This window comes from Telopea speciosissima, chromosome 6, assembly GCF_018873765.1.
Source record: "Telopea speciosissima isolate NSW1024214 ecotype Mountain lineage chromosome 6, Tspe_v1, whole genome shotgun sequence".
In the NCBI taxonomy this organism is placed as follows: domain Eukaryota; kingdom Viridiplantae; phylum Streptophyta; class Magnoliopsida; order Proteales; family Proteaceae; genus Telopea; species Telopea speciosissima.
In genome coordinates this window covers 17,944,793-17,969,478 of record NC_057921.1, presented here as the reverse complement: position 1 = coordinate 17,969,478, position 24,686 = coordinate 17,944,793, and the positions used below count along the sequence as shown (strand labels likewise).

Here is a 24,686-nt window from a genome sequence, read left to right as displayed (position 1 = left end):
CGAGTTTGCTTATAACAGCTCCGTGAATCGGACTACCGGTCGCACTCCTTTTGAGATATTGCTTGGAGTTCAACCCCGGCGGCCTATAGACCTTGTTCCACTGCCACCACAAGCACGCATCAGCATTGAAGCTGATGAATTTCTGCGCCATATTACAAAGGTGCATGCTGATGTTCGGCGACGAATAGCTCTCAGCAACGATGTTTACAAGGCTACAGCTGATCGTCATCGCCGCTACGTGGAATTTGACATCATTGAAGAGGTTTTGGACGACATGTACAAAACCACTCGTCGTGGCCCTGATTACCATGCCTTTCTTGTCAAATAGCACTTGGATACATGCCGATGACTTCAACAAGCTTGATCCAGACTTGTACGAGCATTATATGGCCTTCACCCATTCGTCGGAGACGAATGTTTTCAAGCCGGGGAGAGTTGATGCAGAACCAAGGGTATATTCAAGGAAGAAGAAGAAGGCTGCTGCCTACCTTGGCAACCAACTGTTGGTGTAACACTGTTCACGTGAACAGTGCTGTTCCATTGGGTTGCTATGTTTTAATTCTTGAGTCCTGTAATAAACCAGTGAACTGGTTGGTTCAGCTGGTCTAATTTAAGTTATGGTCCCATAGGGTAGTTAAGTCCTTTTACTTGTTTAAGTTGTTAGTACTTAGTAGAAAGTCAGTCTCACATCAGCCATGAGTTATTTGGGCTGCTAGTGTCTTGTATCTCAAGAAAGGTCCAAAATTGGAAGTTTCTAATTTTGAGACTTCCCAATTTTGAACCCTTCACCTCTTTTACTCAGTTAATAAAAGCGACCCAGGGACTGCAAGAAGCCCACGATTTGATATTCAACTACTACTACTATGCAAGTTTACTTCTACTGAAGTTTTCCCTTGGTGTTTGATCCTTGGACAAGAAGTTGGTGTCTGATCTAGCTGACTCCTTGCGGTGGGAAGTCCAGGAGGTCTCTTCCAGTTGCTATTCTTCATCCCCTTCAAGCTTTCAAGACCTTAGAAGACTTGAAGGGCCATTCTACTACAGCCGAGGCTCACTGTTGTTGCCTGTACTGCAAATCCTTGGTAAGTTTCTATTTTTGGACTAACCTTCTAATTCCATTACTCCCCTCCCCTGCTTAATCCAACCATCAACTTCCTCCCATCTTTCAGCAAACCTTCCCCCCACTAAGACCTCCACCATTCTACCCAGCAGATTATCTGCTACAGAATTTCTCCCAAAACCCATTAAAACCCTGTTTTCTACCCTGTTATTCAAATCAGCAGAGAAGAACAACCTGCTCCAGATTTGTTTGACTAAACCCTTGACTTCCTTGTTATTCCAGACCTATTCCCTCACCTTCTCCTTATCCTAAGCCTACCCATTAATCCTCCAATCCAACCCAATCTTATCCCATCAAGCTGTACCCTTTTCCTTGATTTCAGATCCTGTTTTGGGACTGGTCGAACCTTCAATCCTGTCCTACATTAGAAAATTTTGATGGTAGAGTTAAATTGGGTACGGACCATGGTGTGAAAAAGCTGAAAACAAGGAAACAATTCACCCTTTTGATGCATCAAAATAAATCCAAGTGACCCGTGTATGACAATCAATAAAAGTCACAAACCAACGTTAACCAATAATAGAACAACATCAGACAGGGCCCCATACATCAGAGTGAATTAACACAAAAGGAGAAGAACTTCTATTATTCCAACTAGAATAAGTTGCACGAGTTTGCTTGGCTAAAACACAAGCATCACAACAGAAATCCTTGGGATTACATTGATGAAATACACTAGGACAAGTGATGTAGATCGAAATATGAAGAAAACGAGGCCAAAACACTATTCACATTACTGTTCACAAGAACAGTGTCACAGCCCCTTATTTTGGCTTGGTGAGAATATTATTAGAAGATTATGTGGAGCCCAGGATCATTGCATGGTACTTTATGCGTGGGGATTTAGGAGTAGTTTAGTTTCTATTTTAGCATAGTTTTTATTTTGTTAGTTATTTGTTTCTAAATTAGAGTTTCTATTTAGTTGTTTATCTGAGTTGGAGTTTCTATTCTAATTACTTTCTATTTTGATCCCATTACTTGTAAAGCAAGTCTCAGCCATATATGAGACTGCTATTTTATTTCTTTCTATTTTTAACTCATCCTCTTGAGTCTTTTTATATATTGTAATCTGGCATAGACGCACCCCCACGAATTAATGAAGTTCCTTAGATTGCTTTGTGCATGTTTTAGTTAACCCATTGTAAGGATGAAGGGCAGAGGGCATGGCTGAGAAAGCAGAAACCTGAGGGCTGCTGAGAGCCTGGGTAGTGAGAGCTAAATTTCCTTTCTCTTAACCTATTTTGGTGTTTCACTGATATCTCCACATCAGGCCATCAGAACTGAACCAAATTTGGAATTAAGTATCCCCTTAACATCATCTACACTCGATCCAAGTTGGATGACTATCACTTGGCTGGTTTGGCTAGAAACCCTACCTTTCTAATTTGAGTTTGTTCTTATTTCAAATTTGTGGGTTTTTGGGACTAGCATTCTAGTCTTACATTAAAAAGTTTTGACCAAAGTGCCAACAGGAAGATGGCCTTAGCGCCTATGCCAAAGAAGTAACTCAGAAGATACTGAAGGAGAACCAGTCTGATGAGCTTTGACCCACTGGAGATATGTCATCGTCAAGCAAATAAAAACCACCATGCACCCTACCACAGCCAATTGTTTTTCCCCTCACCATCCTGAAAAACACAGTGAGAAGGGAAAAAAGTCACTTCACAATTCAGGTCGGTAGATGACTGACAAAAAGAAGGTTAGAAGAAAAATTTGGAACACGAAGAACAGATGCCAAAGATAAAGAGGGAGAACAAGTGATACAACCCTTTCCAGAATCAGTGGAAAGAGAACCATCAGCCACAATAAACTTATCTTTACCAAAACAAGGGGAATACCGAAAAAAGACACTAGAAAAGCCAGGCATATGATCAATGGCACCAGAGTCAACAATCCAAGGACGAGAGACAACCAATGCACAAAAGAAATACCTGAGTAGGCAAGGTAGGAGTCAAAGAAAATCAAAGCAGATGTAGAGGCGAAAGCGGGAACAGTGGAAGGCTCCAAGCGAGTCATCAAACACCTAAGCATAGCACGCTCATCATAGCAAAGAGAGGTACTGGTAGTCTGGTACTATCAAGAACCGGTTCAGAAGCCTCTGTGTGATGTACAGCCTGGGAGGATCGACCATGGTCACGACTTCGTGAGGAAGAGGAGGTAGGACAGTCATGTAGTTTCCAGCAGAAGTCCTTGGTATGACCAAGGTTTAAAGTATCGGGTATCGTATTGGAAGGGTGATTTTAAAAGACGTATTATATCGTATTGTATCGTATCGTATCGTATCGGAGATATATAGCGTACGCTACAGTTATGCATGGAAATGGTCAAGATACATATGGAAATACACTTTTGGAGCAAAAAACAATATAAATAAGCAATATATAACATGCATAATGCATAAACACTAAAATGGAGATCAACGTATACCGAGACAAGAGACTTTCATAGACTTGAGTACAAATCCTTGCAAATGAACAAGTTTGATGCATCTACAACTTAGTTTTATCTAAACCTATCGATTTATATCAAAAAATAGGATTAAAATCCATGATTTAAACACAAAAATAAATTTTTTCTAAAACCTACCTTTTTGTGAATCCTTTTTCTATGAAATCTCCTTCAATCTCTGATCTAAAAAACAAAATCATAGTCTGATAGTCACATTGGCCTTTAATGGGCGTATCAACATGTATCGGTATATATCGACCCTATCGATATGTATCGAGTTGAATTGAATTGTATCGGTCTGTATCGAGCTGTATCGGATGATACGTATCGATACTCTCACAAAACCTTTAACGTACATATCATAAGTATCGGTCTGTATCGTATCGTATCGTATCGGTCTGTATCGACCGATACAATACAATACCAATCGAGATTTAATATTTTCTAAAAAAAAATTATATCGGTATCAACCGATACCGATATGTATTGGTCTGTATTGTATCGTATCGGTCAATACTTTAAACGATGGTATGACATTCCTTAGCACAGTAGTAACACCTAACTGCTTCCCTATTAGAGGAGGCACGATCAGTAGAGTGATCACTAGATCGAGGGGGACCATCCTTAGGCTGAGTGGACCCAGAGAGTAAGGTTGATTGGTCCAGAGTAGTATGTAGTAGCATAGCATTGCGGCAACTGTCCTCTAACTTAATCAATGAGTAAGACTGCTCCAAAGTAGGGAAAGGGTCCTAGTTAAACCTGGGCACGAATCTAATCGTACTCAACATTCAGCCCAGCTAGAAAATCATAAACCTAAAACTTAACTTCCTATTTCTTGAAGATGGTGGCATCAGCAGTACAGGTTGCCTGAAAAGTATCATAGAAATCAAGCTCCTGCCACCGACTTCATAGCTCAGAATAGTACTTGGAAAGAGTCTGGTCCTGCTTGGTTTCATGAAGTTTCTTGCGCAACTCATAAACTTGAGCATTATTCCCAATCTGAGAATATGTCTTGTGAGCTGCCTTCCAGATTTTGGCAGCAGTATCCAGTAGAAGATAACCTTGAGCAATCTACGGTTGCATAGAGTTGATGAGAAAGGCCATCACCAGGGAGATATCCGAAGTCTACTTCCTCTGTGAAGCAACAGCAACAGTGGGCCTTGCAATGTTACTTGTCAAATAAGTGAAATAACTTGTATAGCCACGGAATCAATGGAGAGGTAACAGGAGCTAGACTACAACAGGTAGTTGCTCCCATCCAATCAAACAAAGCTAACAAGGAATGAAGGGAAGTCATTATGAGTCCCACGACACCCGATCCTTCAATCCCAATGGATGCAATAGAATCAGCTGACATAGTTACCACTCAAGTTGATGAAAGAGGTAGATCGAGAAGGGAGGCCTTGAAGAGATCGAAGAGCAACACAAAAGACCAACAAAAGGTCAAAAGAGGGATAAAAACCCTGAAAAAGTCTATTCATGCCTCAAAACCCTGGAAAAGTCGATCTACCCCAAAACTCTGAAAAAAAGTCGATCTCAAACTCTAAAGAAAAGGTTATGTTCATATATAAGTCTCTCAGATCATTATTCAAGGGAGATCTGAGAGCCCAATGGGAGAGAGGAAGACCATTTGTGGTCTAGGATAGGCCTTTCGAGAGTAGAAGATGAAATCGAGAGACGAAAGGTGTTGGGAGAAGTGGAAGAAGAGAGTCAGCAGAGGGTTAGGATCACGAGGTAGATCTCAGCTCTGATACCATGTTTGATTGAGAAGAATGATTAGGCTGCCAGTGAGACAGCCCTATGTATTTATAATGAGTGACATACAGGTACAAGTACATTAATTCCCCTATGGACAGATTTACCCTTATACCCATATTACACCTGATATTATATCAATTGGGCAACTCAATAAGGCCTTCAATGGTTCTAATCTTTTGATTGCAAGGAGTATGAAGGAAAAAACAACCAACAAGATTGAATGGATCTTGTGATGTAGGCTCGGTCCAAAAAATTGGTCTTATTTTGCTAGTATTTAGTTATGGGTATTTGTTTTAAGTGATTTTACTAGTAATGGGTGCAATTATATGGCCCAAACTTTCGGTCCATAGAAGGTACACGAGACTAGTGTCTTAAGTGTCAGAGTTAGATTAGGATACTAATTAGCTAGGTAGAGTTCTGTTTTGAGTTTACTTAATTAAGTCAATATAGAAGAGTGATAAGGAGTCCTATTATAAGTCAGTAGTGCTTAAGTCCATTAGATTACTTAGTGCTTAAATAATTCTGTTAAAATTTGTTTGACATGTTGAAGTTTACTAGGGTTCTATTTTTGAGTTTTTTTTATAGAAGGATGTAACCCCTATTAGATTATACAGTTAATAGAATTTTATTTGTGAAAGTTTGTAAGCTGTTAACTCTTCTCCCCTACCGCTTTCTTCACTTTTCTTCGCAAAACTGTTTATGGTACTGTTCATGGGTACCATTCACAGTCCAAAACAGCCCTCCTATCTCGAATTTTTATCCTATGCAGTTACTGCACGGTGCAGTACTGCATCGTGCAGCGGCTGCAGAGGCCATGTGCACCATGTGGGGCCCGCTGTGCCACATGGCCTCTGCTGCGCCGCACGATGCAGTACTGCACCGTGCAGTTACAGGAGAGGATAACGATTCCTCCTATCTCCTCTTTCTTCCTTTTCTTTATTCTCTCTATCTTCCCCAACGCAGGCAGCTCGAACATACTAACCAGCAAGATACACAGCCTTTGGTTTGTCAGGAAAATAGCCTATATCCGGGCCTGTGTTGGAGCCAATCAAATCGCTGATTCCTAATATGGAATCTGGGCTGGATGGCTGCATCATCATATCATAGACATAATAAATTATTGGATCTGCATGGTTTCTGCCACGCCTTTGGTCTTGGTGCATCTATTGTGAGTTGGTGACCTGACCCATTGGTGATCCAAAACAAACATGATACTAATGTCACAATAAGCAGTACTGATGCAGATCTCATCACAACGGAAGAGAAGGGCTTCAACAAGCCAATCAAGTTTATCCCACCTTGCAGTTTATGTTCTGGGGTCCATTTATTGGACCAGATTCGAGTATTATACAGTCCGTCTGTTAGTCCTTGCGTGGGAGGGTTATTAATAGTAATCATAGTGTTCAAGGGGGCATCCAGGAGGATCTCTAGGGGCCTAGGCAACTGCCGCCATAGTGCAGAGCACCTTGCACTGGTTTAATTGGTATCGGACCAGGTTCTGGCAATTATTATGCCAAATATCATTTAATTATATTTCATTTACTTAAGATATTATTCATAAATAAGCAAATACCCCTACTTGAATCCAATAAAAATAGTTAAAAAATCAAATTCCAAAAGGATAAAAAGTCAACCCCCCGGTTTACGAACAAAACTGGATTTTTGGCGGTAAGTGAAATATTCAACTTTCTAATGCTGAGTTTTTCCTCAAATCTAAAAATTCCATAAATCTTAATATGGTAAAAATTGCTAAAAAACCCAAAGTGCGGTAAAATATTCATTTTGTTTTCTCATGTAAAAATAAAATCATTTCATCAGTCAAACTTCTTAGAGAACAAGTACATTTCTCTAAATCGAGAGCAGTTTAAGTACTTATTGATAAGACCATAGTTTCTAAGAACAGTATAAACCAAATGTATGTTTTGATTGGTTCAAACTTTCAATAGCTTGCTCCTTCAGTTCTGCTGTCTTCTAGTTCTATGATGATTTTTAATGACTTTATGTGGCTTAATATTCATTTTTTATTACTCAATGTGACTTAATGCTGATTTTTGATGACTTGATGTTGCTTAATATTGATTTTTTATGACTTGATGTGGCTTAATGTTGATTTTTGTTGATATAAACATGGTTCAAGATTGCACGAAATATCGCCGATATATCGGGATATTTCGAAAATCTCGACAGTACCGAGACGAAATGGCAAGGAGAAATGGAAAAAATTCATATTTCGGTGATATTTCGTGATATTTCTTGTGAGTCTTGCACTCTTGTGAGTTGTGAACTTGTGACTTCGTGTATTGACTATTGAGTAATGAGTATTGACTATTGAGTATTGAACTATTGACTATTATGGAGTTTATGAGTTATGAGTTATGAGTTATGAGTTATGAGTTATGAGTTATGAGTTATGATTTATGACTTATGAGTTATTTTTGTTTCATTACTTTGTTTAAATTTCTTACATGTCTTTTAGTACCTAATCAATGTGTATTTAACTATTTATACACCAGGGTCGGCGACCATACACTGTCAATCAAGGGTACAAACCCAAAACACCACTTTGAGTTCATTTTTTTGCAATATGAAGGTTTAAATGTGTTTATTTAGCTTAAATAAGGGTGTACATGAAGTATTAGGCCTTAATATGGCCAGAAACCCACCGAGATGGAGTGCCAAAATATGGCAGAAAAAATACCATATTTCGGCAATATTTCAGTATATTTCGGATAGTTCGGCCATCTCGACCAGCCCGAGATACCGAGATATCGCGAGATTTTAAACTATGGATATAAGGCACTTATTGTAGCATACTAAATAATGTTGGAAAAGAGTGGAAATAAAAAAAAAATAACACTTGTGCGCCTAGGCGGGCGCCTAGTCGCCCAAGCGCTTAGGCACAACTCCACCGCCTTAGGTTTCCTTGTCGCCTTGACAACTATGATAGTAATTAATTTCTATTTTTGTTATTAAATTACTGTTTGTTTTAAGTTGTTAAGTTAGTTTCTATTTTGGTGTTTATTGTTTGGTTGGAAGGTAGGACATCTTTTTTTTGGGGTGATTGAAGGTAGGACTTTAGTAAGCCTTATTAGTTACTACTTGGGAAAAGTTTCTATTTCCTAAGAGTCCAAGGTTGTAGGGATCTTCTAGGACACACAAGGAAGGCTTCTAGATTGTTCGTTTCTCCAAGTTATAGAAAAGAAAGAAGGGGGAGACCTACCCCCAAGATTCGATGAAGTTAATAACCTTGGCTTTAGCCTGTCACATCTGTGAGATCTATATTCCCATGGCTAAGAGATGCAGTTCTGCAAGGTGAGATGCTGATCCAGGCTTGAATGAGAAGTTCAAGTCATATTCCTTCCTTTCTATCTTCTTTGTTCATTTTATCCTAAAGTGAGTAAAGATCATTTTTTTTAGTTATTTTGGTGATTCTTCTGTGGTTATAAAGGCTCTTCATTCTATTAAGTGAGACTTCACTGATCTCAAAAAACTGCTGGTTTACTGCCTTCCAACCATACCTGTGGTTCCCTGTTTCTGTTGTTCCTTAACTGTAACGTTAGAGCACTGTTATCTCAACATCTAGCCCTCCTGAGATATTTTGGGGTTTCGAACTGGTACCCAAACCCTACCTTCGACCCAAGTTGGGACTTGATGACTTGATCTATCCAGTGGATAGGGAATTACTGGTAGTTATTAAATTCTACAATCTAGTTTCTATGTTGTTGAGTTGATGAACTGTGGAATCTGGTCATCAGATGAAGTTGGTTCTTATATATTGTATTCTACATGATAAATGGAGAATTTGGTTCTTGCTTGATGCTGATCAGCTTTGTGGATCTGAAGTTATAGCCTTGTTTCTAATTCTGGAATATAGTTTCTATTTTGGTTCTTCTATCCATATCTCTATATCCAACCATTGGATTGGAATCAAACTTTGAGGGTTTGGAGTACTAGGGAAGACCTAGTTATACGATAGTGATTTGGGACTGTTCTGAGATTTATTTTGGGAGTTATGGAAGATCTCCTGCTGCTAGTTGGAGCTCCTACAGTTCTGCCTGTTGGTAGGATTTTGAAACCTAGTTAGTGTTGGGTTTAATCCATCAAGTACTAAACTCTCAAACACAAACATAGTGCGCATGTGGTGATCAACAACAAACCTGATACTACTGTCATCATAAACAGTTAACATAGTATGATACAAGATAATTTTTCTGAAGGCAAAATCCTAAAGAAAAGAAAAAAAAATGTATATAAATTGCAAACAGCAACCGGTTCTCCCAAAAGAATCCATTAAAAAAAAAAACCCTTTTGCATGGTACAATGTCGATAACCAAATAACATCAATCAAACACATTTGAGTTGGCAAATCCACTCAAATCCAAATATTAGGAATACAAACATAAGCAAAAGCATCAACTACGAGATTATGTCATGCTAAGGATGTTGTCATAAAAATTACACGTAGCAACTACTTAACAAACCAAAACTGGACTCAAGCACAAAATAAGTTCCATTTAACTTAGACGCTGCCACACTATAATGTTCGTTTACATCGTAAGAGTACAAAGACATGAACTTAGCTACTAGAAGCAATGACCAAGCAACTAATCACCTCAATACTCCCAAACTAGATCAAGTATCGCTGGAGGCAGGAAAATGCAACAAAACTCCATATATTATATTAAATCATCAAAGAAAGAGGAGAAGCTGAATACTTCACATGCCTCGAAGCATTTTATTAAATGGTTTTAACAATTAGTCTCTACACAAACAACCTAAAGATCATCGGAAGTGCATCTCGCAGGCAAATCTCATGAACTCAAACGTTATCAGACAAATATCACAGGATTACTACATATATTCATTAGTTTTCATCTCGATAGTCTGACCAGAGCACATTGTGATTATCTTATCTTGCAAGTTTCATGGTCCATGCACCTGTTTATGGCACCGGAAAGTCAAAAGCCATAAATATATCCCACATCTATATTGCGAAGCTTACTAGTGCTTCTGATGAAGACAGAATATAATCCCATAAATAATTAACAAAGTAACCTATCAAGTGAGCAATTGATCCAGTAAACCTCTATCTGCAATACTAGTTTTCTTTGTAAGTATATCTAACCTCACATATATCCTACAGCTCTAACTTGTCTTCTCCAGTTACACTGCTTACTCTCCCAACCAATCACTCCGTTTCATTTGATTACAATAACACTATTTACATATGAACCAGCAATTTCATTGCAAAAATCAGAGGCTTAATACAAGAAACTTCAATTATGGATGCAAGAAAGGCGTACGTATGTGTTCAACTGTCTGACGAAACTGGAGAAGTTGTTGTGCTTGAAATATTTGGGCAAAAGATCCCTGGCGAATTCAGGCGGATTCCAGACAACGAAGCTGCTGTTGCTAGGGCTCCAAGAAACTACCGAATCCGTAGACGGATCATCGACCATGTCATAGGTCTTGCTAAGGAAGGGCGGCAGAGTATTCGCGCTCGGAACTGAGCTCGTGGTCGTGGTTGGCACTGATGTGGTAGTGTTTCCATGAACCCCATCCATGACCTCCACTTATCAAAAGAGGATAATCATCAAACCGAATTGTCGAGAATTGATCATGCAATATTGAGATTCTTGGACGAAGATTTCCCTTCCCTTTAATGGAAACTATGGGTTTGAAGGAGTAAATGGCGCCATTACTGAAATGAGAAACAGAGACAAAGAGGATTGGATCTTGGCTAACAATAAAGAATTCAAAAAGATAAGGTAGTGATGCACTATCGAAGATTTGAGATTTGGAAAAGGCGGAAGAATAAAAACCCTAAATTGCAGGAGAGCTGCAGTTGTACGGTCACTGAAGTTGAATGGGTGAGAGAGAGAGCTGGAAAGGGTTTTGAAACAGAGGAAGTCAGGAAGACGGACGGAGGAAACGGACACGAACCGGTGCTTCAGAGATATCTACGTCGCGACGGGTTGGGTTGTAATCGAGTCCCAAACGAGGAAAATGCCCCAGTCACCGCTTAATTGCGGTTGCACTTTTTTTTTTTTGAAAAAATTTCACGAACACCCCTATAAGTATATCATATATCATTGATACCCCAAAAACTATCAAAATATCAATCTTCCCCCTGACGTTAAGCACAATTAGTACCAAAGTTGAAATTGTTGGGTACATTTTATACCCTAATATATATTCTAATATAAGTCTACTAGAATAAAAAATCAGGTTGTGGTGGGTCCCACTGAATAGAGCTCATCTAACTTAAAATCCTAGTCTTTCCTATAAATACTAGCTGGAGACAGCAATCTGTATTATTCCAAACTTGATATGCAGGATGTATTGTTTTAAAATTGTTAGGATTTTGGGTTTAAGTACAAAGTTGCTTAAAATAATACACTTTGCATATCAAGTTTGGAATAATACAAGTTGCTGCCTCCAGCTAGTATTTATAGAAAAACTAGGATTTTAAGTTAGATGGGCTCTTTCAAGTGGGACCCATCACAGTCTGATTCCTTATTCTAGTAGACTTATTTATATTAAAACATATATCAGGGTATGGAATGTATCCAATAATCTCCCCTCCTATGTTCTACATATAGTCAACACCCAAGAATAGATAAACATTATTCAAACGAAATATTGAATCAAATAAACAGAATATTTAAAACTTTAACAGATCATAAAGTAAACTTCTAAAAATAAAACCTTTGAATTTTAGATCGAATCTAAACCCAAACAACTAGAAGTTCTATATGCAAGTGAACTAATTAAAAGAAAAAAAATACTTGCAATCCTTAATGGCTTTACTCATCAAGTAAGTCATCATCATCGAGATTCAAATTTAAATGTTCTCCTCCATCTTCGTCATTCTCTGTAATTTATCGAATATAAATTTCATAAGAAAAATGAATTCGATCATTTGCATAAAGATATAAGAGTATCTAGTTTAACAAGAAGAACTTAGTACAATTCATATAACAGCTGAAAATGAATCAAAAGACAATAAGCATTATCGTCAAGTTTCTATACAAGAACAAAACCCTATATAGTCTCTTTCATAAGGATCATAACATGTTTCCTTTTGGAATATTATAATTGTCATAACAATCACAGATGTAGTTTTATCAAGTTTAGAATGACACATCATACTATGAAGGACTGAAAGACAAACATAATATCAACGAAACATATCAAAACAATTTTCATATTTTTTTGTGGAATAACAAGGTAAGGAAACGTCATATAGAAATTTGCTACACCATCAGATTTGGAATGATTTCACAAACCTCCATACTTAGTAATCTTACCAAATTATCTGAAATATGTAAATTGTCACGAATGATTATTATGGCTAGATAAGATTCGAATAATTCAAAACAACATAGGATTAGATTAAGACCTGTCTAAAGGGTCTTTAATCCCATTTCCCTCGTAGTTTTGATTGTTCGATCTTTGTTCAGTTCCTTTGTAAGAGCATCTATCATATTTTCCTTCGATTGCACATTGATCAAAATGATGATTCTGTGTTCTGTTAGTTAATTCAGCATTATCTGTTTCAGTTTGATATGTCTTCTCTTCCCACTAAAGAGTGAATTATTAACTATAGGTTTTGTAGCTTGATTATCACAGAATATAAATGGAGAGTTTAACTTCAAACTTCCCAATGGAATATCTATAATGAGATCTTTTATCTACTCTACTTCATCTCCTACAAAAACTAGAGCAACAAGTTCCGATTCCATAGATTACAGAGCAATACAAGTTTGTCTCTTGGATCTCCATGCAATAGCTGTTCCACCTAGTATAAAGACATACCCACTGATAGATTTACTATCTTCCAAATCTGAGCACCACGATGCATTAGAATATCCTTTCAAAATTGAAGGATGTCCAGTATAGTGTAAAGCATACCATAGAATACCCTTAAGGTATCGCATGAGCCTCGTCAGAGCATTCCAATGCTCTTGCTAAGGTTATTAGTGAATCGACTCAGCATGCCTACCTTAAAGGTTATATCTGGTTTAGTACAACTCATTGCATATATGAAACTACCAATCAGTTTAGAATAATCCAACTGATTCACGGTGTCACCTGCATTAGGTTTCAGCTGTATGTTATAGTCATAAGGTGTCTCAATCGGTTTGCAATAATTGTATTCCCATGTGGAAAGTAATTTTTCAATGTAATGAGTTTAGCTAAGAGTGATCTATTACCTATCAAAACTTACTTTCATACCGAGAATGGTGCCTACTATACCAAGATCTTTCATGTCGAATTCTTTGGACAATGTTGTTTTAATGTCACTCATTACAGAATGATCAGAACCAAGAATCAACATGTCGTCTACATACAAATAAATAATCGTAACCTTATTTGATACAAACTGAAAGTAAATGTATCTATCCGAGTTACTAGTATAAAAACCAAAGCTCTTTATTGTTTTGTTAAACTTTTCATACCACAATTTAGGTACTTATTTAAGACCATATAGAGATTTGTTCAACTTACAAACTCTCTTTTTAAAACCTTCCATGACAAACCCTTCAAGGTTATTCATGTAGATTTATTCCATTAGGTCTCCATTAAGAAAGACCGTTTTCACATCCATTTGATGCATAACATAGTACTTAATAGATGTCAAAGCAAGAAGAATCCTTATCGCAGCCAAGTGACAGACCGGTGAGTAAATATCAAAATAATATATCCCACTAACTTGAGTATAGCCCTTAGCTACTAAACGTGCTTTATATTTGGTTATAAATCTGTCAGGATTAAGTTTATTCTTCAAAACCCATTTACAGTCTATCGTCTTAGTCCCTTTAGGTAAATCAACGAGCTGACAGGTCTTATTCGGCATTAAAGAGTTCATTTCTTCATCAATGGCTTCTTTTCATAAAAGTGAGTCCCTAGATCTCATCGTTTCCTTAAAGTTGGATGGATCAGCCTCTAAATGGTAAGTCATAAAATCCTTACCAAAATTCTTGGGTACTCGATCCCTAATAGAAATACGTCTAGACTCTGATTTAGGGAGCATTGTGGGATAAGTATCAGAAACAATTGGTTCAGATTCCAAAGGAGATTCTGTAACTATTCCTGTCAGACCTAGTAAGGTCAAGCTTTTGTCTTTGAGAAATTTATCCTCAAAAACACAGTATCCCTAGATTCTATCACCATATTAGTTGAGAGATCCAAAAAATGGTCTGCAACACCGTCTTTTGCATATTCGAGATACACACAAGTGTTAGTTCTAGTTCCCACCTTAGGTCTCTTAGGGTCTTATATCCTTACATAAGTGATATAGCCCCGAGTTTTAAGAGTGTCAAATCTACAGAGATGGTTATGGTAAATTTCATAAGGAGTAGAAGTCAACTTAGAGTGCAGTAACCTATTCAGAATGTGATTGACAGTTAACATTGCATCTCCCCAATAACAAGCAGGCATGTCAGCTATCAATAACATGGAGTTTAACATTTCTGTCAACGTCCTGTTCTTGCGTTCAGCTATGCCATATGATTGAGGCGAGTAAGGAACAATAGTTTTAAGTATTATAACCTGAGAGGCACAAAATTCTTTAAACTCTGTCGATTTATATTCTCTTCCTCTATCACTTCTAAATCTTTTAATCTTTACGTTCAACTAATTTTCTACTCGGTTCTTGAAAATGTTAAATATTTTCAAAAGCTTCATATTTCGATTTTAACCAATAAATATGACAATACCTAAAAAAATCGTCTATAAAAGTGATTAAATACTTTCGACTACCTCTGGTAGTGAAATTTTTAAAATCACAAAGGTCAGAATGTATTAATTCAAGAAGTTGTATACTAGAAATCGAATAGAAAGGTTTTTTAGTAATTTTGGTTTGAGCACATACTTCACATCTATTAAATTTAATCGAAGTGTCTAATGATAAATTATGAGTTTTAGCTAGTTTGAGCAATTTTCTATAATTCACATGTCCTAATCTGCAATGTAATATTTTAGGATCAAGCAAATTTGAACTAACTTGATTAATTCTCTCATTTGCTAAATTTAATCTATACATGCCATTGATTAAATAAGCACAACCCAAATAATGAGAGTTAACAAATAAATTTACTCTACCATCATGAAAAGAAACACACATCCCAGCATCACATAATAGGCTAAGTGAAATTAAATTCTTTTCAAAATCAGAAACTACTTTAACATCTTTTAAAATTAAAGTTTTACCTGAAGACAAGACCAAATTTGTAGTTCATTTCTGAGTCACCTCCACTGATGCTCCATTGGCAACTGTAACCGTCTCTACTACTTTGGCTCTCTCAATCAGCAAGTTCTCATTGTTGCACACATGACAGGTTGCTCCAGAATCCAACCACCAATCTGAAGAAAATCTGGCCTCACCCTTTCCAACCATGACAATAAAATTGGTAGGCTCAGTCTTATCCACCATCATGTGGACTTCCTTCTTTGGTGTGTCAAAAGACCCCTTTTTAGGGAGTCTACCCTCAGATGCATAGTGACCCCACTTACCACAATTGTGGCATTTGCCCTTCTTTTTGGAGATAGTCTTTTTGGCCTCCAACTGTTGTGGTTCACTTTTAGATGACTTAGATTTCGTAGGAAATTTCTTGGGATGTGTAACCATGTTAGCAGTTGACTGTTGTTGTTTAACCATCTCCAAGTTATTCCTAGTTCGATTTTCATCTTCGATTCTACTGAATCGGTTGCGATCATCTAGCCCCACTTGCACTTTCTTCCTATACATCTTAGTTTTAAAAGAATGCCAAGTCGAAGGTAACTTAAAATAATAGCACCAACCAGGAATGCATCACAAATATGTATTTTTTCTAGATTTAATTTAGACTATAAATTCTCAAGATTAGTTACTTCAGGAAGGATTGCCTTGTCTTCCTGAAATTTGAAGTCCATGAACTTATCAACCAGGTGAGTTTTGGATAGTTCCTCCTCCTTAAATTGAGCATCTAATTTATCTCAGATTTGTTTTGCAGTTTCAAAGTTACTCTGGGTTTCTAGAAGTCTATCTGACAGACAGTTCAATAAATAATCTTTGCAAGAATCTTCATCACTAACCCATTGAGATTCCTCAATATCAATACAGTCTTAGAATATTTTAGACCAAACTGAAAGTACTCGTTACGGTATAGAATATTTTAGACCAAACTGAGTCTTTCGTTTCCATGCATTGAAACTCAAACCCTAATAGAAATGTCCATTTTAACTCCATTAGTTATTTAAAAAATAACATCTTTTTCCATCTTATCCCATCTTCTTCCCTCTTCTTCCCTATTCTTACCGTTGGAGAACTGTTGCAAAACCATCTTGGGCGACCATCACATGCGCCAGCTCCGACTCCGGTGACAATCAAGTGCTGTAACTCCAACTCCGGCAACCATCACCTGCAGCAACTCATCATCATCCATCTGCAGAAACTAAAACAAGAAAATGTAAGTGACCTAGGGTTCCATTAAGCTTCTTTCCATATTTTGTTGTTCAATCAATGTTACTGTTCAATTAAGGTTGTTGCTCCCATTTTTTTAAATGTATTTTATTAAGAGAAGCTGGAAAACCTCCTATGAGTCTATTGTAGGATAAACTTAAAATATGGCCTTCTTACCAACCTTTTGAAAGTGACCTAGGGTTCAATTAAGCTTCATTTTTAAATCAAGCTGGAACTTCTTACCCAGGGTTCCATTAAACTTTCTCTATTATTTTGAATTTCACTTTGTTAAGAGAGCTCTCATTTTTTTATCTTGTTGCTGTCATTTTTTAAATTCATTTTGTTAACTGAAAAATCCATACTCTGAATAGTTGCTGATTCAAGTTGTTAGATTTTCTGCTTTGTCCCCTTCCACTCCTCATGGAAAAAAAAAAGGTTATGTATAATGGATGTGATAACAGTCTATTAAAATAGAGTTGGTAAACTACAGACTGGGTGAACTAAAATCCTTCTGGAATTCTTCTTTCTTTACTTCAACTCAAGTTGGTAAATTGCATTTAGGTGATAGTGATAATAGTCTATTAAAACAGAAGATGAAGCACTCAATTGAAGCACTCCTGGAGGTAAAAGAGATTGTCGAAAGTTAAATCTAGCTATGCCACAACATTACAGTACTAAGGAGGGGAGAAGTAAGTGGCCCTTGCAATGGTCAAAAGGGGGTGAAAATAAGTCTTAAAATGGAAATAGAAAGAGGGAGGCAGGGTGGGTTTTGCTCTTCTTATCATTTAGGGAACCACTTGCAAAGCCTGACATGGAAAGAGTATGATAGGGATGGATGTTGTGAGAACTGAGAAGGTTTGATGAGACTAAACCTTGTCAACCTTATCTTTCTTAAAGAAGACCCCATTACTCAGATTTTGTAGGTCTCCTAGTCTTGTTGTCCAGCTTTAAAGACCAATGGCAACTTGAAATCTGGCCTTATATTTTGGAGATGGGATCTCACACCTATATATTACACCAAAGTTCAAAACACCAACCCTCACCACACACCCTAACCATAGAAAAGAAAAAAGAGAACAACATTCAGAGGAGGGGGGGAGCTTGAAGAATCTTTGTGTTCAAGTCTAGGTTCAAACATGAATTTATCCTAGATAATGCATGCTGGTTAGAGGATAATAGAACCGAAAAAGGGCTCCCTTAGCAAGGTGCTCCTATATACCTCCCACCACTCCTATGAGTAAGATGATCAAGCGGGACGGCGGTGCAAGCCTCTTTGATATACCAAACGGTACGGTGCTAATAGTTATAGTTTCACCAAGGGTAAGTGTGTCTACACACCAGGAACAAGGTTACGCTACGAGGTGTAAATAATGGGGTTGAACTTTATAGTAGTTGGATGACCAACAATGTGTGATACTGTATGTAAGTATGATGCAAGTTAGTACACAGAAATTAGCATCCAAAAGCATCTAATGAAAGAAAAAACATGTTATAACAGTACAATATATATGCCAAGCACATCAAAAGTCTAACCTATTTTACACCAGTAAAAATTTATTCCCCAGTGGAGTCACCACTGTGAGGGCAATGACATGGTGGGGGATCGCCACACGATCCTCCACCTCATCCCTCTTTGGGGAGAAGAGAGAGGCGGATGAAATGTAAGGGAGTCTCCACCTAGAGGAGGGTCTAGGAATAAAAAATTGTAAACGTATGACTCTTATATTATGCCCTTTTGGGGGATCAAATGGTCAGTTGATCTGGGTATTGATCAAGTTACGGTCCGGGGAAGGTATTAGGCACCCAAGTATGCCCGGACTTGCCGGTCTATCTATTGCTAGGCATGATTGAATGAATAATATGCTTTAGGAGAATGTAAATGCAGACAAAATCATGGGAAAATAAGATACAAGAGACATTAAGAACCACATACTCAGAGGTTCGGCTGCAAGGCAAGGGCTAGTATAAAGGAATGTAAAAGCAAGGGAATCAATTCTTAATGAATCTAAGCATAATAGGCATTAATCTAAACATAGTGATGAGAAAAACATAGGATCCGAAAATGGTACTTTTATACATGTACATGGTGAAGCATGGAGATCAAGTGTCAAAGACACAAAAATAGATATGCAAGCTAAAATGAGACGATGCGAGAATGTGTGAAGGAAGTGCAAATACGAAGTAATATGGATGCAAGCATGGTGGAATCTTAGACTATAGGGAATGAGGGTCATGTGAAGATGCATGGATGAGACATAACATGATACAAAAAAATAAAAGAACAGCAAGGAGTAAATGTGATCACCACCTAGAGAGGTGGGATCACTTTCCTCCGGAGATGCAAAATGGAAAAAGTGAAAACAATGTATATTGAATAAGATTAAGAATAAAAAACAAAATGACCTACCTAGTTAGGAGAAGATCAAAGCGGAGGTGTGGAAGTTTCCTTTGTGTGACTCAAAAGGTTTGTACGTTGAGCAAGTATCGTCGCTTGAAAGGCTTCTCTTATCTCTTGTACTTGAATGCTTCATTATCAAGTCAAGATTTTTGGATTGGTGTCTCCGAATCTTGATCTTGGAATCTTCAAGTGAGTGGGGGTGTATTTATAGTTGTAGAGGGGTGTGTGCACTCCCAAATTCATGTAGGTTTGGCTGGGTTCATTTGTATCGTCCGATAGAGGTGTTTTTGTATCGACGATGGGTATAAAGTCAAGGTAAGGACCAATGGATGGGTGACAAGTGTTTTATTGCCTTAGGAGGTGTTCCTTGGGGCCTAATGGAGCCAAGATTGAGATCCAAAGTGCCAAAAATAGGCTGGGATGCGAAAGAAATCACAATCGGAGCAAAATATGGTAAGTTTGGGCTTCTCGGATTTATAGAGATTCGACATTGAAATTGCCCGAGTCGACATCGAAGTGGGGTACAATCGACATCAAATGGTTGTCGATGAACAGGACTCGACATCGAAGGTTGGTATTTGAGTGTCGATTGCCATTGTCTGAATGTTGAAGTGAGATAGATAGTAGAAATGCACTCTTCGACGTGAGAAGGAATGGCTTGATGTCGATGGAGAGTAGGCTTGGTGTCAACTCGGGGCCTTTGAGTGTTAATCCAGGTTCCAGTGTTGATGGCCATGGAAATGGGCTGTTTGGGCCAGGCTGGTTCCAAGGGGTCTGGGTTAAGGCTAGACTTTTCAGGGGTTCTTGGAGGGCTTGGAGACTCTGGTTCGGGCTCTGGAAAGGGGGATGGATGATCAGTATATGGATTCGGGCAGTGCACACTAACGCTACATCCACAGATACACAGGCTCTAGGTCTTGGAGGGTGCTCATCATCATTACGAGAAACCTTCAGGGGAAAGGATAAAATGAGGTATCTACATAATGCCCCTCTTTGACTGAGACTGTGCACAGTTGTAAGTCAAATAAGTGATTTTACGAACACTTCGTTTCGTTGGATTGAGCAAAAACTCGCCAGTGCCTTGCTCAGGGGCACTAGAGCGTGGGGGTTCTTGGAGGGCTTGGAGGCGCTGGTTCAGGCTCTGGCAAGGGGAATGGATGATCGGTATACGGATTCAGGCAGTGCACATTGATGCTACATCCACAGATACACCAGCTCTAGGTCTTGGAGGGTGCTCATCATCGTTATGGAAAACCTCCGGGGGAAAGGACAAAATGAGGTATCTACAGAATGCCCTTCTTTGACTGAGACTGTGCACAGTTGTAAGTCAAATAAGTGATTTTGTGAACACTTCGTTTCGTTGGATTGAGCGAAAACTCGCCAGTGCCTTGCTCAGGGGAACTGGAGTGTGGGGGTTAGAGGCGTACCTGCATAGGTGGCTACATTGGTTGAATTTGTAATAATGCTCTAGCTGCCAATAGTTCGGCCTGCGCTGGCTAGGGTGACGAGACTGGCCGATAGTATGGGGGCTTTTGTCAGGGTTGTAAACAATATCTGCATGGGTACGGGCATACTGGGAACATTATCGTTGATAGGGTAAGGGTGCTTGTGTTGACCGCCAATAGTACGGGCACTTTGGTGAGTAATTCATTATTGATAGGTGATGTAGTTGTAAAGGGTCGCCAATAGTACAGGCACTCCTAGGGATACTTCGTCGTTGATAGGGCGTGATGCATGGGTAATTTTGTTATTGTCACAGGTGGCTATACAGCTCTGGCCATAGGAGGGCAGTCTGGGAATTTTGCTGGTACACGCTTATTGAGATCCTAAGTTGGTAATTGTTGATTATGCGGGCATGATTGGAATCTCGCTTAATTGCAAGCGTGGGCCATGCTTAAGGTGTGCATTGGCATGCTACTAGTGCCAAGTCATCATGGGAGTGGACCCACTTGTTTAAAATTGGAATTTGGCGGTAAAATATGAACTTCGATAGTGAAAAAGACTTCTTCGACAGTGAGAGCCCGCGTCGACATCAAAGTGCTTTACTCGATAGTGCATCGATGTTGAGGGAGGAGTGGTTCGATATCGATTCTGCGTAAAAATTTCTGTTATGAATACGAATAGTCACCCTTCATTTTCATTTCTAACTTGATTTGCTCTGAGTCGTTAGGGTTCCAAAGTGGATTTTCCATATATTTAGGCCGTGTGAGACCTAAAGTGGATCAAATCTCGCGTATTAGGGCTTGGGTTAATCGTGTGCTCTTGCTCTTCATTCCCATTCGAGTGGAATTTGAAGGAGGTCTTCAATTTATGAGTTTTTTTATTTTCCTTTGTTTCTCAATCATGTCTGGGTGAGATAGGGGAAGAGGCCAATGTTGTTTGAGGATACTCCTCCTCCTCCTCCCAAGAGAGCAAGGAGTTCGAACATCGTGATTCGGGAGAGGGACGATTCGGCTCGCCATCCCGAGTACTATCCGGATAAGGATATTTTGAGTGATTGTGAGGAGTCTTCAAGGGCTTTGTGGTACGAAGGCCAATTGCTCAGGGATACGTCGTCCCACATCTGTAGCAACGCCTAGAAGCCGCCTATGGTAAACTTTTAGACTTCTTCATTTTGGATTTTGATTTTGGGATGCCGTGTTGCTCGCTTTTGCATATGAATTCTCGTATAGATGTATACTGGTAATATCATAGGAATTCTATGCATTGATCCGTTGAATTATGTCAATTGTCCTTAGGCTTTGTTGTATTTGTCCTCTTGTAATTCTCTATTGTGTGTGATACCCAATGTTGTGTGGCCTTGATTAAATCCTTGTTGCTTGTGTTTGACCATATTTGGAATTGGGATCAATCGAGGATTAGATACTTCTGATGTCTTGAGATGTACTGCTTTTGGGGTTTCAATATCAACTAGGGAAAGTCCTCCTCGTCTTAGGGTTATTGTATGGATCCCTGTGTTGTAGGATTAATCCATTTTAAAACTTTTTGACCCACTGGGGATTTTGAACTAATCATGGTATTGCTGCCTTGTTCTGATGTGTAGGAACCTATGACCTATCATAAGTATGGATCATGCTCTACTATCTTAAGCTAGGATAGCCAGCTTTATGGGGATGTCCGATAGCGGATTGTGGCAGCTGGCTTCGAGGATCTAGCTCTCCTTCGGACTGGGTCCTTTGATATGTCCTTAGCGCAGGCCCCGGTTGAGAGGTGGTGGCCTACTGCGCATACCTTCTATCTGCCTGTGGGTCAGATGGCGATCATGCTCCTCTACTATTTCTTGTAAGTTGGGATCTCTTTTGGTGGTGAGGCCATGATAGGGGACCCTGGCGGCTCGGAGTACAATGAGGAGGAACTAAAGAGACAGCTCGGGTCTCTTCCCCTTGATTCAAATGTGGCGGTGCAGTGGTTCCATTGAGAGTGGGACAAGAAGACGGTGACCAACTCTTCCAGCCGCGAGAAGCTGGATCAGTAGGCGAGGTGCTTCATTCTTTACCTCTTGGGGAACACTTTATTTAGCACCAGCAGCATGAGGATCCAAATTTCCATGGTGTGGTACCTCAAGGATTTGTTGAAGGTGAAAACCTTTGACTGGGCTGGAGCGGGCTATGCCCACATGCTAAGGACGCTGGATTCCTAGGCCATGCGGCGTACCCAGTGAGTTGGTGGTACTTGGTTCATGCTTGAGGTAATCCTTCATTCCTTCCTTGTATTTTGCTTTGAATTGTATCAGTTAGTATTGTTTGTACTGATGTCTGTTGTCTTGATTGCAGTGCTGGTGCTATGATCATTTGAGAGTGCGAGCCCCTAATTTAGTAGCCAGAGACAACTCCTTCTTTCCTAGGGCAAGGATGTGGTTGTCTGATAATACCCGCCCTAAGGAGAGGAAGGTATTGGTGTCAGTGGTGAGGTAGAAGCTACACCCACTTTCCCCATAAGAGGTAAGATTTTGATCTGATTTGACTGTGTTGTCCTCTTGTGCTTTTGATTTTTGATTCTGACTCTGATGTCTGTATTGATAGGTTATATGGCAGCCCTTCGGGTCTCTCAAGTTGGGTGTGCAGGCTCAATTGGAGGCTGCTAGTAAGCTCATGCCATGACGCATGGTCTTTGCCGGGCCATCTGGGAATGCTGGTACTTGGGGGATCGGGCCTATCGGCAATGGCCCGGTGTTGAGAGGGCTTGTATTCCTATGAGGCCTCCTCGCTTTGTGCTTGAGCAGGAGAGACTCTCCAAGAGGGAGATGAACCGGTTCATGAAGGGCGCTGATGCACGGCCCTTCGTTGAGCCCAACTCATGGGGACGTTACTGCGGGTATAAGGCAAAGGAGCTGATGTGTGTACAACTCACTCCTTCGGGTCCGCAGGTAAGCCTCAACTTCCTTTTGCTTTTTGCTATTTTTGTTTGCTTATTTGTATGTTGACTATCTCCTTGGTGTGTTTAGGCCTCGACTGGTCTCGAACCTTATGAGGCTGCGGAGACTACTGCTGCTGCTGGCGTTCATGAGGCCACCTCATTCAAGTCTGCTCTGGGGTAGTACCTTCCCCTATTGGCGATACTGGGGCTAAATTGTTGATAGTGCCTTCGTGTTCTCATGAGGTTCCCAATGGTTTCTTCCCCGTGCCTAGGTGGTATTTCATCTGTCAAGGCAGGGAGGTGCCTATGCCTCATCCTTCTTCTTCTGTTGTCGGCTTTCCTTGCGGCTTTGACTTCGTAAGTACCTTATTCCTTCTTTGGATTTGTATTTCCCCCCTTTTTTTTATAACGGCTAACCATCGGTGTTGGCGTAGGTCCCTGGTTATAGGTATGATGACCTATTGGGGATGGTTGTTGGTTTGAAAAAGTTGGCTACCTCGCAAAGCGAGAGGATCCATCAGTTGGTAAGTAGTGGTTTACATTGTGTTGACACTTGCATGGTTAGTATATGCAATTGAAATGTATGGATGCTAATGCCTATCATGTAATGCAAGAGGGTGACATTCTAGGGTATGAGGCGACTACCAATTGGCTCTAGAAGGAAAGGGACGAGGCTCTAGCTACTCAGATTGCCCCAGCTACGGAGGTTCAAGTGCCACGGTCCTCGGTGATTCAGATTGATGATCCTGTCGGCGACCAAGGTAGTAGGACCAACAAGGAGTGGGAGGAGAGCGAAGAGGATGAGGATGATAAGGACGGTGATGGTAATAGAGATGAAGGAGATGATGTTGATGGAGGACAGTAGTTAGATCCTTTTCTTTTTCTGGATGGGATGTATTGATAAGAATTTTGGGTGTTTGGGTCCTATAAATATTTTGGAACGATTTTTGGTTAATTGAATTTTTTAATCCAAATTTAGGATTTTTGATCAATCGTATGGTTGGATAGGTCAAAATAGGATTATGAATGGGATTATGGTGTGAGATGGTCCATCATGACCCTAGGGTGTAGGATGATGTGTTGGGATGGCAGGGACCCACTGGTGTAGTACGGATTGCCTAGGAATGTTTAGACTCAACTTAAGCTGTAAAAGCACAACATCG

At 39.4% G+C, this 24,686-nt stretch overlaps 1 protein-coding gene across 1 annotated transcript in view; it reads right to left on the bottom strand.

Annotated features, from left to right (window-relative positions):
• Positions 1-10,902, bottom strand: part of LOC122665044 (heat stress transcription factor A-1-like) — a 48,188-nt gene extending 37,286 nt beyond the window's left edge. Inside the window, exon 1 of the mRNA XM_043861100.1 lies at positions 10,627-10,902. Coding sequence (XP_043717035.1) covers positions 10,627-10,887 — 261 coding nt within the window. The 5' untranslated portion in view covers positions 10,888-10,902. The remainder of the gene's footprint in view (positions 1-10,626) is intronic.
• Between the last annotated feature and the right edge of the window lie 13,784 nt (positions 10,903-24,686).